The sequence below is a fragment of the Hyperoodon ampullatus genome, assembly GCF_949752795.1.
Source record: "Hyperoodon ampullatus genome assembly, chromosome: 2".
In the NCBI taxonomy this organism is placed as follows: domain Eukaryota; kingdom Metazoa; phylum Chordata; class Mammalia; order Artiodactyla; family Ziphiidae; genus Hyperoodon; species Hyperoodon ampullatus.
Window position 1 is genome coordinate 173,913,938 of NC_136915.1, and position 13,805 is coordinate 173,927,742.

General features: G+C 52.5%; 1 protein-coding gene across 1 annotated transcript in view; it reads left to right on the forward strand.

Moving 5' to 3' along the window:
• Window positions 1–2,198: 2,198 nt before the first annotated feature.
• FAM78B (family with sequence similarity 78 member B) overlaps window positions 2,199–13,805 on the forward strand; it is a gene marked incomplete at both ends in the record, with an annotated part of 87,892 nt that continues 76,285 nt past the window's right edge. The window contains one exon of the mRNA XM_079698404.1: window positions 2,199–2,461. Within this exon, the coding sequence (XP_079554530.1) occupies window positions 2,199–2,461 (263 nt within the window). The remainder of the gene's footprint in view (window positions 2,462–13,805) is intronic.

The following is a 13,805-nucleotide window of genomic DNA, read 5'->3' on the forward strand; positions in this document are numbered from 1 at the left end:
AGAAGCGTGTTATCAAAGGGGAAAACTGCTTTTTTGTTAACTCTAAAGTGAATCAAGGTACCGGGAAAGTTAAAATAAGGATGAAGAGTGCTTTTAGATCTCAACTGACTTTTAAATTACTCATCACATCTGTCCTAGCTAAAGACTAACTCTAGCCAGCCTCCTGTGCAGCCTATTAAGTCAGAATATTTCACACTTGGACACCAGATCCAGCAAATGCTCAATGATCATGGAAGAAATACTTAAAGAGAAGCTATTGGCTTTGAAAATACAAATGTTAAAAAAATAAACTGCCCAATAAGACCATTTGCTAATTTTTTTTCTGTTTGGCATTTTAGACCACAATATTAGACACAGGGCATCATACTGTACACGATGTCCAATATCTGTGGTGGCAGTTTCTACAGGACAATTACAGTGAGACTTTTTCTGTTCACTCATTCATTCATTCACAGACAACTGTTGCACAGCTACTATGTGCCAGTCACCATGCCGTGCCCTGGACAAGCAAAGAAAAGAATAGGTCCTAAGATTCCAGGCTTTCTGTAGGCCAGATGGATTACTACAAGTGGGTACCCTGGACATGTATCATTAAGCAGTTACTATTTAAATCCAGCCCGGTTCCAAAAATGTTCTCAAGTTCTTCTTGTACTTAACAGGTCCCAGGTTACCTTGGGTAACCTCAAGAAGGCTGTTAAGCATTCTAATCCAGCTAGTTGGTTCTGCAAGGCACAACCTGTCTCGGGATGCAGCTACATTCAAAAGGCAGTGTTTAGGGTAAGTCCCTTCCTGCTCTAATTCCCCAATGTGCGGGGGATTGTTGAAAGAGCGTTTTCTAAGAAGGAAAAGACTTGGATGAAGGCAGGCGATGAGTAAAACTGAGCTCGAGCGTCAATCAAAACTCTTGGGAGTTTTGGTGACTTGGTGTTAGGGCACGGAAGGATTCTTTGGGTACCTTCCCCATATACAGTGGTGGAAAGAAAAGCTTCCAGAGAAAACCCAGTAAGGGAAAGACGGAAATCCACTGCATGTAGCAACATACTGGAGCCCAGACCTCAGCCTAACTCTAATCTAACAAACTACATTATAAACAACGGGCCAATCTCAGATATAGCTGCTCCCCTAACCCTCAGGCTGCCCCAAAGACTCACTGCCGGGTTCCTTCCTCGACCCTGGACAGCGCCGCGCCCTTCTCGGCCCCACCCACCCAACCAAGGAGGGGTCCCCACAGCCCCCACGCCCACCCCCGGAACACCACCCACCGCGGCCCCGCCCCTCCCGGGCCCCACGTGTCGGGCCCCACCCCGGCGCTGGCTGCCCTTTAAACACCCCCACCCTTACACAGTACCCCCCCAACCCCGGCAGCCGGACGGCAGCCGGAGAGGGACAAAACTGATGGCGTACAGCGAGTTTCCTCCGCGGATCTCGTCTGGGGTTGCCCAGCCAGTGGGGCCCTCCACCCTGGGCCACAGTCCCCTGGCGCCCCCCCACCCCCACCCCAGCCCGCGGCGGCGGGGCAGAGGAGTGTCGCCGCGGCCCAACTGCGGGGCGGGACCGGCGGGAGCGCAGGTCTCCGCCGCCGCCACTGCTGCCTCCGCCTGCCGCTCGGGCCGCCCGCTCGCCAGCCTCTGGGTGCGCTGCACGCGGGGGGCAGCCGCGGTGCAGAGGTTCATGCAGCGGCGGCGGCGGCGGCGGCGGCGGCTGCTGCTGCTGCTGCTGCTACCGCGGAGGCAGACAGACCCGGCGCTGCCGCCGCCGCCGCCGCCCTCCCCCGGCTACATGCCGCCGCCGCTGCCGCCTCCTCCTCTCCGGCGAGGGGCGGGGGGCTCCGGCCCGGGGTGGGCACCACTCCTCGCAGTGCCGCTCCCCTCCCTGCCCTCCGCGCTGGCCCTGGAGCCGGCGGGGGCGCCCGCCGCCTCCTAGGAGCGCACGCTCCGCGCGCCCTGCCGCGCCCTGGAGAGAGGGGGCGGGCGTGGGCAGGGGCGGGCGGGCGTCGGGGCAGCGGAGACCCGGCACGGCGGCGAGAGGAGGGGGCTGCCTCGGAGAATGCCCGGCGCCGGCTCACCGCTCCTAGGCACGGGCTGAGCCGGACCCGGAGCGGGCGGCGCGTCGCCATGCCGGTGTGACGGGCGCCCCCGGCTGCCCGCGCGGTCCCCCGCGCTGCCCCACGCCGCGCCGCGCCGGCGCCGGGCGGCAGGATGGGCTGTATCCAAAGCATTACCTGCAAGGCGCGGATCCGGCGCGAGAACATCGTGGTGTACGATGTGTGCGCCACCATCGACCAGTGCCCCACGCGCATCGAAGAGACCTCGCCCATCGTCCTGCGCTACAAGACCCCCTACTTCAAAGCTTCGGCCCGCGTGGTCATGCCCCCCATCCCCCGCCACGAAACCTGGGTGGTGGGCTGGATCCAGGCATGCAACCAGATGGAGTTCTTCAACACCTACAGCGACCTGGGCATGTAAGCGACCGGCCGCGCGGAGTCGGAGCGGGGTCCCTGGCCCCGGTCTCTTCTGATCCCGACCCTCCTCCCCAGCTCCTTTTACTGCCCTCCCCATCCTCTTTCTAAACCTTCCTCCCGCCTCCTCTTCCATCTCCCTCCTCCCTACGCTTTTGTTTCAGTGACAGGGCGGGTGTGTGTAGGGAGGCTCCTCGCGAAGGCATTTTCTCGTGGTTTGCTTCTGACTCCCATGAACGCGAGAACGGTGCGATAAGGAGGATTCGAGAGACGGAGGTGGGGATGGCTGGCTAGTGCCCTGGGAGTTTCGGGGCGCCGCCTGTGCTTTGTGGGGCTTCCCGGGAAGAGTTTGGGGGGGACCTGTAGAGAGGAGTGGAGTGGAGTGCCGGGGGCGCGTGGGCTGTGCCGCGCGTCCTTTGGAGAAACCCGAGCGGGCTTGGAGGAGAACGTCCCGGGTGTCCCAGCTGGACTTGGTGGTTCTGCCCTTGTTCCCTCGACTGTTGACTTCGAGCCCTTGTCCCCCGGGCCGGGAAGCCTGGAGGCATTTGCATCCGGAACCGCAAACCCTGGAGAGCCGCTTTTCTGGCTCGGCTCCCTCTGGACGAGTACTGGGGTGGTGGGAACTGGAAGGCACCGGGCGCGTCCCGGTGGAGCAGGGCTGATGGCCTTGTGCGAGCAGCCTCTGGCTGGCGTGGTGCGGTGTGTATCTTATGCTCAAGGAAAGTATGGGTCTCTTGTCGGTCTAAAGTCTTTATTTACTCCAAAACTTTACTGATTGCGACGCTGGAAGTGGTTCCCCAGCGCCCACCGCCGAATTCTGTTGGCGATCTGGGAGCTCTCCAACTTCTTTCAGCAGCGCCGCTGGGTGCGCGCCGGGCTCGGCGGCTGCGGTGGAGACTCGAGATCGCGGCGACTCCTCTGCCGCCAGGGGCCGACAGCCTGCCCCGGAACCGCAGGCTGCTGACAGTCGCGTCCAGGACTTTTTTATTTACTAAATTTTCATGACTCCCTGCCAGCCTCCTTTCAGAAGTAGACTATGGGCAGTTGGCAACTACAATGGCTAAAAGGTCTGGGGCCTGCGTTCTACCTGCTGTTACAGTGTAGGTCTAGAGCACCCTAATTAGCTTGCAGCCTGTAGGGAAACCCTGTTCTGGAAAGGCAGCCTCATTTCATTATTAACCTAAAACTCTAGAGTTCCCAAGTTTCATCTTTTGAATATGGATATAAGGTGGGAGAGTTTCCATTTTAAAAGGTCAGACTATCTCTTTAACAGCAGTTTGGAGGCTTTTTATTGCACTATGAGAGCATGTAAGCTAACACTAGTCGTAGGTGCTAAAAGGAATTTTGACAGGTCTCTCTGTTTCTCCCCCCTCCCATCCCCACCCCAAAGAGTCTGAACTTTTCTCTTTAACCATAAAAGCTAAATGCTGGAGAAAGTTCCTTCCTAAGGAAGATGTGTGACAGCCCAGTTTCCTCTGTGCCTCTGCACATAGAGTGTTCTTGCCTTTCTGTATGGCAGCTGGATATGAGACATGGGGGACATACTATGTGAGGTGAATCTTGCCATTTAAAAACAGACACACCCTCAAAAGAATGATCATATCTGAACACATGTGTCTCTTAAAAGATTTTTTTTAAGAAACTTATTATTTCCAGCCAAATCAGAGAAAGCCCCAGACAGGGCAAGGGCACCCTCCCTTTTGTCCTGTTGGCCTGGCCCTAATGGCAGTGTGCAGCCTTGCTGGGGGGCTGTAATTGCAGCCTGGGGCCCCTCTGGAGGAGGCTAGGAGGTCCTGAGCCGAAACAGCCTTACTTTTCCCAAGACTGCACAGCCAAGGCTCTCTGTTGCCTCACATCTCTTGTAAATTAGTAATCAGAAAGCAAATAACTCATTCTTTCCATAAAAGAAAATATATTCTACCTCAGGAGAAGCCGAGGTGAGTATAAACAGACATGGTAGTTGACCTTCCTTGACTATGAGAGGATATGCCCTCATGGGAACCTGCTTTAATGGGCATGAGTCGGTGCCTGCCCAGAGGGTCACATCTTCACTGACCCTTCCTTGCTGAATTCTTGCCTTTGGGATTTGGGGAAAAAGTTTTGCCTTTAAACTACCACTTTCAGTATTTTAAGATTCTTGGTTTTCCTGTTGTTGATGCCAGGGAGCAAAAATAGTCCCCAAGAAATCACAAAGCATATTATTTTAGAAATGGGTCAAGGGTCTACCTGTCTCTTCATGGCTGCAATAATTGCTATGTGTCTAAGGCCACTTTGAAGCCCGGATTTGATTGAACCAATTTCCACAAAATGTTTCTGCCCTGAAAACTTCGTCAGTGTAAACTTTTTGATGGAAACTCATATTGCATGAAAGTCACTGAAGTCTATTAGTTATTATGTCCACTTTAGCCAGTACCTTGAGTGGAAAAAACACTGCACGCTGAATTTTCACCCCTGTGCAATGCTCTTGTTACATGAAGCATGACACGATGAGAGAGTGTAGGTTAGAAAGCTACCTTTTCAACATTTAAAAGGGACTATGCCAGAGGAAACCCGCAACTTAAAATGCCAAGAAACTTCTATCTATAGGTCTAAAAGAAAACATGAGCTTTTGTGGTTTAAATTTGCAACATTTCCAAAAAAGAGTAGGTTTCTACAGGAGCATTTGAAATAGTTGATGGTCAGGATGGCCGGAGCTTAATTTGAACTTGAACTCAAGTGACTTGGAACTTCTTCCAATGATTCTACAGGATGCAGGCTATGAATGCTTGTGGCACCCACTTATTTCTCATTTGGCCCTGATGAGCCCTGGTCATGCATCCCTGCTGAGACCACTGCAAGGCTTCATCCTTCAGGGAGAAAGGGCTACTGTATTTTCTCAATCAACCCATCAATAAACAAATATTTACCAAGCACCTCTGATGTACCAGCGCCAGCAAAGAAAACAAAGGAAAAAGCACGCAGCGTCACTGATCCTCAGTGTGGGAGGTAGGGGCACACACAGAAAAAGCCAGTGCTCCCAAGCAGTGCAGGAGAAAGGCCAGAGAGAGGGGCAGGGGACCAGGCCGGGTTTTCTAGATGTGTAAGGACTCAAGCTGAACGTGAGAGGTGGATAAGATTCAGCGAGGCAAGGAGGAGGGACTAGTTAGTTCTAAAGGGGAAAAACAAAGGTATGGAGGTAGGAAAATATAAGGTGTCTTAAGGGGGCATGCGTAGGTAGTAGAGGAGCTTTCAAGGGGAAGAACAGCGGGAGATGAGGTCAGAAAGGGTCTGTTGGGGCAGGCCTAGGACAATAGATCTGGAAAAGAGAAGGTTAAGGTCAGGTCTTCTTAACCAGAAGAGTATAAGGAGGATCTTCATACCTTCTCCATGCCTCTTGGGCATGCGGGAGATGAGTTCAGAAAGGGTCTGTTGGGGCAGGCCTAGGACAATAGATCTGGAAAAGAGAAGGTTAAGGTCAGGTCTTCTTAACCAGAAGAGTATAAGGAGGATCTTCATACCTTCTCCATGCCTCTTGGGCATACAGGAGCTTCTCAGTAGAGGCATGAGACCTTTATAATGGAACAGTTTCTTTCTTTTAATTTCTTTTATTGAAGTATAGTTGATTTACAATGTTGTGTTAATTTCTGCTGTACAGCAAAGTGATTCGGTTATACCTATGTATGCATTCTTTTTCATATTCTTTTCTATTATGGCTTATCACAGGATATTGAATAGAGTTCCCCGTGCTATACAGTAAGACTGTTGTTTATCCATTCTATATGTAATACTTTGCATCTGCTAATCTCAGACTCCCAATCCATCCCTCCCCGACCCCATGATGGAACAGTTTTGCACGCTAGAGTACAATACCCAAGAACAAAGAGTGGGGTTCACGTGCCAAGGATGAAGGTGAAACTGAGGTCAAGGGGAGAGCCAGCAATGGCTGGCTGGAGGCCCTTCCCACTCCCTTTGAGCCCATGTGCGTTGTCTTCTAGAGCCGTAGGGAAGTCTCTGGTCAGCTTAGGGCTGATGGTGTAGGATTTGGAGGACCTTGTCCTGGGTGAAGCTTGAGGAGGTCAGAGCTCACTCCTCTCAGGAGGCAGCTCCTGCCTGCCTCTCTACTCCTCCTTCAGAGCCGACACTGTTGAAGCTTTGACTATACCCACCCACCTCTGTTGACTGTTCAGTTCAATCCAAGCTGGTTTCTATCTGTTCCAAATTTGTTCTCGCTCAGTTCGTCTGGGCTTTTCCATGTTGCCAGATCCAGCAGGCACTTTGAGACGCACCCACCTTTTCATCAATATTCCACATAGTTGACAGCCTCCTGTGTCTTGACTCCTTCCATCATTTAGCTTTCACACTATTTTTCTGGCTGTTCCTCTATCTGACCTCCTAGTACAGTTTATCAGGACATTTCTCATTCCATACTGGATGGATAGTAATTTCATCCATCCCAATAGCAGCAGATGGTCTCTGTGATACACAGTCACCTGCAGTGTAGGTGTGTGTGCCTACGTACAATTTCTACTTGGCTGTATGAAAGACATCTTGAACTTAATGTATCCAAACCTGAACTCTGTTTTTTTTTTTTTTTTTGCAGTACGCGGGCCTCTCACTGTGTGGCCTCTCTCGTTGCGGAGCACAGGCTCCGGACGTGCAGGCTTAGCGGCCATGGCTCACGGGCCCAGCCGCTCCACGGCATGTGGGATCTTCCCGGACCGGGGCACGAACCCACGTCCCCTGCATCGGCAGGCGGACTCCCAACCACTGCACCACCAGGGAAGCCCCAAATCTGCACTCTTGATCTCTGCTGTAGCTCTCACCCAAAAGCTGCACCTCCACCATTCTTTCCCATCTTAATAAATAACACCTCCAGTCCCTGGATTGCTTCACCTGAAAATCTGGGTGTCACTCTGGATCCTTCCCCAGACATCCAGTCCATCCTCACATCCTGCTGATCCCATCTCAGGATAGCCCTCATCCAGCCACCACGTCAACGCCTTCCATCTTAGCACATGTCCCCATCACCTATCATTTGCTCTGACAGAGGATTTCTGACCAAACCTGCCACCTCCGTTCTTGCCCTCCCTCTAGTCTATCCCCCATATGTTAGCCAGAGTGATACTTTAAAAACATAAATGCTGTCGCTTTGCTGCTTAAACCCTTTAATGACTTTCCATTGCAAGCAAGATAAAACTTGAAAATCTCTTCCCACTCTTTGGATTTCTGTTCTTAAGCCCCATCAGCCTTTTTCCATTTCTTCAAAGGAACCAGCTCCAGCCCAGTTCAGAACTTTTCCACGTGCTGCTCTCTGTCTGAAGGGCTCTTCTCGCCCACCCTTGTCTAGCAAATGCCTACTCTCCATTCAGGTCTCAACTGTTACCTGCTCAGAGAGGCAACCCTGAGTTCATAGTTTAAATTAGGGTTCTCCTGTTCTCTTGAGGAATACACTCTTCTTTTAGTTGTTACAGTTAGTAAGCAAGTACTTATATGTTTATTTAACATCTGACTTATCTACCAGAATATAAGCCCCATTGAAGCAGGTATTATATCCATTTTATTCTCTGTGAACAGTGCTTGACCCATAGCAGATGTTCCATAAACATTTGATAAAAATAAATAAAGGAGCCATTTTTCTGACCTCAAATAGTCTGTGTACTCTTCAACAAATCATGCCTCTGCAGAATTAGCTTCTCATATAAAACCTACGGCAACCCCACAAAGCTGTCCAACTCTTGACATTCCAGCAGTCACTTAGCACATACAGTTTAACTCCGCTGTGCTTCTGTGTCATTTTGACCTGCATCGTCCCACCAGATCCGCTACTCCTCAGCCCAGGGCTCGTGTCTGTCACTTCTTCTGTCACCCTGAGGTGTTCTGAGCACCACAGCAAACACTGAAGCCTCACTGTCACGTCCCCTACTACAAAGTGGCATTCACTGTCTGCCCAAGGAGATGGGACATAGGAACCTTGTCGTAGCACAGTTCCACCTGCATCATTAACTCGCGGCCTGAACCCCAGGACTTCTGGAGGTGATGGCCCTAGCAATCACTTCAACACCTTGCCTGGTAGGGTCATTGCCCCCAAAGTGAACACCTCCCCCCTTGTTCACGGCTGCCTGTGCGGCATGGCTGTGAGTGTGGCTCTCACCGGTCATAGAGATGCCTCCTTTGGGCATTTTGCTCTTGAGGGCCAGCTCGGCTCATCTGTCCTGGGAGCCTGATGAGTCTCCAGGTGCATTGTCCTACCAGGTCCAATGCGCCTCAGCACAGGGCTCACATCTGTTACTTCCTCTGTCTCCCTGCAGAGACTTGCATCAACACCCATCCCCCATTCCCATTACACCCCCCAGTCAGGGGCCTCATGATCCGGAAGTAGCAAGAGCTGTTCCTCATCAGAAATGATGGGGACCCTCAGTCCCAGAGCATCAGATGGGAAAGCAGGATCCAATTCCGTTATTAAAGTCCCGAGTGCCCTTGAAGGGGAGGCGGCCTGACCCTTTGCCTCTAATCTTCTCCATCTCCGCAAAAGAGGAGCAGCAGAGGATTAGCTGGTCTTATCAGGAAGCATTAAGCTCTCTGGAGATAAAGCGCAACTCTGGAGCTGGAGGGGAGGTATAGGAGGAACAGGGGGAGGAAACGCATGATTCAGAAAAGAAAAGGGGAGAAATAAATGGGAGTTAACCACGAGTTGTGGCTTGTGTAGCCTGGGATGCTGAAATACAGCTACACGGGATGGAGAAAGCAGGGACAGGTGAGCTGGGAGGTGTTGGACTGCAAGACGTCAGCGACCTTCCACGTGACAGCAGAGGCAAATGCTGTTTGCGGGTCAGGTCTGCAGATGCTTCGTGTTCCAGTTTAAAGAAGGCTGGCGATTGCATAAGGAAATGCAGAATCTGGTGTAAGACGCCAAGATCCCAGATATCCCCTTTCCCTCTGATTTGTGTAGCGCTCTGATCTTGTCTGACCCTCCCTGTGAATGACCCTGGGAGCTAGAAGCTACTATTACACCCGATGAGGAGACTAAGGCTCAGGGGGGGTCAGATGAGAGCATACGTCTAGTAAGTGGCTGAGCTGAATCTTTGTGAGAGCGTGGAGCCAGGAGGGCAAGGGACCAGGTCCATCCACTGCTGAGAAGCTCATTCCCTGGGAGCAGGGGGAGGCCTTCTCAGCTCTCAGGGACCCCAAGCTGGCCAGTCTGGACTGCAGGTTTTAGCCCCGTGCTGTCTTCGCCAGAATCTTCCCTGGGGATCACATGTCAGCTCAGATGGACAGCCCTGGACCCCAGCAGACAGTCACCCAGACCACTCAGTTACTGGACTTGTGAGTCTGTTCATCCCTCAAACTCTCCAGACAATTGCTGTTTGGACAGATGATTAGGAAGAAAAAGAGGACCCCCTTCTGGTGGTGGGAAGGACCCCTGGCTCTACCATCAGCCCATAGGACATTCCGCTGGCTCCCAGGAATTCTTATACTATTATTCCTTTTCCAAGGCCCCCTCAGGCCAGTGTGTTAGCTGTGTGGACCCTGCTCCCTTGGTGGCTCCGATACAAGCCAGTTGGAACTGTTCACTGTGCCAGTTGAAGGTATAGCAGCTGGCTCCCCAGCACAGGGATTCGAGTCAGAAAACCTGGGTTCGATTTTCAGCCGTGTGACCTTTGGCAGGTTCCTTAACAATCCAGTGTCTAGTTTGTATGCATGTAAATAGACAATGAAAAGATCTGTCTTGTCTCCTTGTATGGGGGTCAGGAATCAAGTGAGATGAAAAGTGTGAAAGAACTCTCCAAACTGTAGTGTACTGTGCACGTGTTACTTTTTTATTATTATAGAGTGTGGCTGTTATTATTACTAGAGGGTGACTCTGGATCAGCCTCAAGGGACAGGGAGGTTGTGGCCCTGTGGCTTCCCCTGGCAGAGAGAAGCATTTACCCTCTGGAGAGGGGCCCCTCATGCATCAGCCACTGCTCTCCCACAGCCCCGCTCAGAGCCAGAGGGGAGGAGAGAGACTCGCTTTGTAAACCCTCCAGAGCCAGGGCTGTTTTCCATTCTTACTCAGCGGAGGGTGGTAGCTACTGCCTCTTGTTCCACCCAGAGGTCGCCCTCCCAGATCTGCCCCGAGCTGTGGGCTCTGAGCAGCATGCAGGACCCTGGCCACTCCCAGTCCCTGGTGCACTGCCTGCAACTCAGCCATGTCCTCATGGGGACTGCCTGCCCCGCCCCCAGGTCCTCCTGAGGTGTATCAGTCAGGCCCCAGATGAGAAGCCAGGGACTCGGGGCTGGGGTGATACTAGAGCATGTAAGCCATGCTGTCCAGGCTCAGGAAGGTCTGCAGTTTCCAGCCTGGGTGGACGATGAGACCCACACGTGAAATAATTCGTGTCCAAAACGATTTCTAATATATTCTTTCCAATATATCTTTAGTATATCTTTAACATATACTTCCATGATTTTGTTTCCTTATAAGAAGAAACCATGAAGAAAGAAACCATGAAGAAGAAACCCTTTATAAGGGGACCTCACATAATCCCCAAACAATCATGGAACCTATTTAGGGTAAACATTTTTCCCATTTTAGATAAGCAAGCTGATTAGATAAGTAATGTGCTCAAGGTCACTTGAGGTCATGAGGGCAGGCGCTGGTAGAATCAGGGCTCCCAGCTCCCGCCCTCGTGCCCTCCTGAGCCAAGGGCACGGTCAGCGAGAGGTCATCCTCAGAGAGCCACGTGCTCAGAGCCATTGAGCACCCCAGGGTCAGTCGGCACATGGGCACTTTTGGGGGCATCATGTATGGCCTCTGAAGACAAGAGAAGGTAGATAGAAACGTCTAAATATGGTCAACAGAAGCAAAGAGAAATTTTCAGGCTGTCTGATTAAGACAAAATAAAAAAGGCCATGTGCCACGTGATGGCACCTTGGTGGCTGGCTTCCTCTCTTGAGACCTGACCTTTCCAAGCTGGCGTGTGGGCTGTGTCAGGCCGGGGTGCTCAGAGGCTGTCAGAGGTCTGGCTAATGGGAAGCAATAAATCAGCATTCTCAGTCTGCAAGCTCTGCAGCATCCTGAGGGGGCATGCAGGCCAAGGAGGTCATGGCTTGAGGGCATGAGTGGTGACAGGGACAGCCTTTGGCAAACCTGGGAACTGCCAGAAACAGACAAATGAGATGTTCCTTTGCCCTAGGCGTGGGCGGGAGGAAGGGTGCAGGAGCTGCTCTGTGTGGGGAGGGAGAGGCTTGAGAGAGAACAGGATGTGGCCTTCTCATTCTTTCCCCTCCCAAGAGCCACCAGCTGAGCCTCCATTCCAAAATGGCAGCCTCCACGGCTGAGCCTGGGGAACTCACTTCAAGACCAGGTTTTAAGCGACTCAAATAGTTGCGACTCCGTTTCAAACTTCCATAAATAGCCTTCACCTTGTTTAAGGAAGGAGAAGAGATTTGTGCCAAAAAATTAAACCCAAACTCCTGTTGAAGATTTCTTCTTGGCCTTCAGAGCCAGGGAGCCTGTCTTGCTGGGACATGTGTACACTTTAAGGAGTGGGCAGGTATCTGCTTATTGTCTGTCTCCTGAGGCCATGAACAACATACTCAACTTAATGATGATCAACTTAACGTTGAACACTTATCCAGTGCTAAATGCTTCGTAGGCACTGTCTGAGAGACGGGTGCCATGCTTTCCCCATATTAGAGATGATGAAACAGAGGCCCAGAGAGCGTAGGTAACTTGCCCAGCATTACCCAGCTCATAAGTGACAGATCCAGGATCAGAAACCAGAATTCCAGTGATTCCTTATGGTGTTTCACTGCCACATTAAGAACGAATGATTGCACGATACAGTGAATGAATGAGCAAATGGATGAGCAGGGAGCATTCAGGCTATTCCTGAGTGCTTGCTTTTGTCCTTGCTGTGGGGACCTGGGGAACAAAGGGTTGAAATCACTTTGGAAACAACCAGCCTCCTCACCTCCCAGCTGGTTTGCTCAGCTGGTCAGGGCATGTTAATGAGATCGGGGTCTCGGGGTCAGACCCAGGAGGCCATCCCAGCACCCAGGTCAGCACTCTGCCCTTCCAGCTGCCTTGCACATGACTGCTTCCAGCTGCCAGTCATAGCAGAGTCTAGATGACAGGGCAGAGAAACAGCCGGGAAAATGCACGTGGTGGATCAACAGAGTCCTCCTTGACTTGGGGGTGTCAGGGCCCTGTGGGCAATCGTCTGGCCCAGATGCTCATTTTACAGATGGGGACACTGAAGCCCAGAGAGGACACAACTCCAGCGAGGGAGTGCTGGAACTGGGCCTCAGACCCAGGTCCCTCCGACTTCACAGACAACGTTCTTCACCACCGGGCCACACCGGACCTGAGGGGGAGCAGGTTGCTCACTCCGTGGGTCAAGGCTGGGGGCACCCCTGGTCTGTAAAGCAGTAATCAGGGGTCACCACCACCTGTTTTTCCACATCCCCCGCCCCCCGTTTGCTGAGGGGCCGAGTCTGTGGGCAGAGATGGCCACGGGCCCAAGGGAGGAAGCAGCACAGCCCTGGGCCGCACAGAGAGGAACTCAGATGGGCCCAGGGGATGTCTACACAGTTGCCAGGAGCAGAGAAACCAGCCTTTTCCCAGTGTCCATAGGCAGTGATTAGCAAGCCAGAAAACAGAGGGGCTCCCCAGAGACGCCCATCACAGATGGCAGGAAATGGGAGGGCTTGGCAGCCCAGGGGAGGAGGGGTGTATGGAAAAATTGGAAACTGAGATTCAGCGTGGATGCCCAACAACACAGAAACCCTTTTCTCCACCCCTCAACACCACCCCCCTCCCAGGCCAGGTGCTGATGCCATCCCTGGGCCCCTGGGCCCTGCCCACAGACAGGCAGGATAGCTCCATGGCCCCTGGCAGCTCCAGAAGAAACGGGATCCAAGTGGTATCAGAGATGACAGATTGTGAGGGGGCCAGGGCCCTCCCCTGACAGCAGGGCTCAGCTGGGCAGCCCCTGTGGAACAGAGCAGATGGGGGAGTCTGAGAGGGAGATCCTAGCAGCCTGGAGACTCTGTTTCTGTTGTGGCTTTTAGTTGGGTTTTCTCCATTTTCTCCCCCTGCCCTTTTATTTTTTGTGAACTCGATACATTTTAGCATAGGGGCCTGAGCCAATTGTCCTGTCTGCTTACTCTAAAGGAGGTGGGAGGCGGGGAAGAGCAGGAGCCAGCGGGTCGGGGCTACAATACAATCTGCTTTGCCCTTGTTGGGATCTGAAGGGGCCGAGTTTGTGCCTCCGAGCAGCCTGTCACCTCTGCCTGTCTGGCTGAACCCAGGATCTTTGCGCCACTCCAGACTGCCTTTCACGAGGAAGACTCTGGAAATCCAGTGCGATGTCAGGGGGTCTGC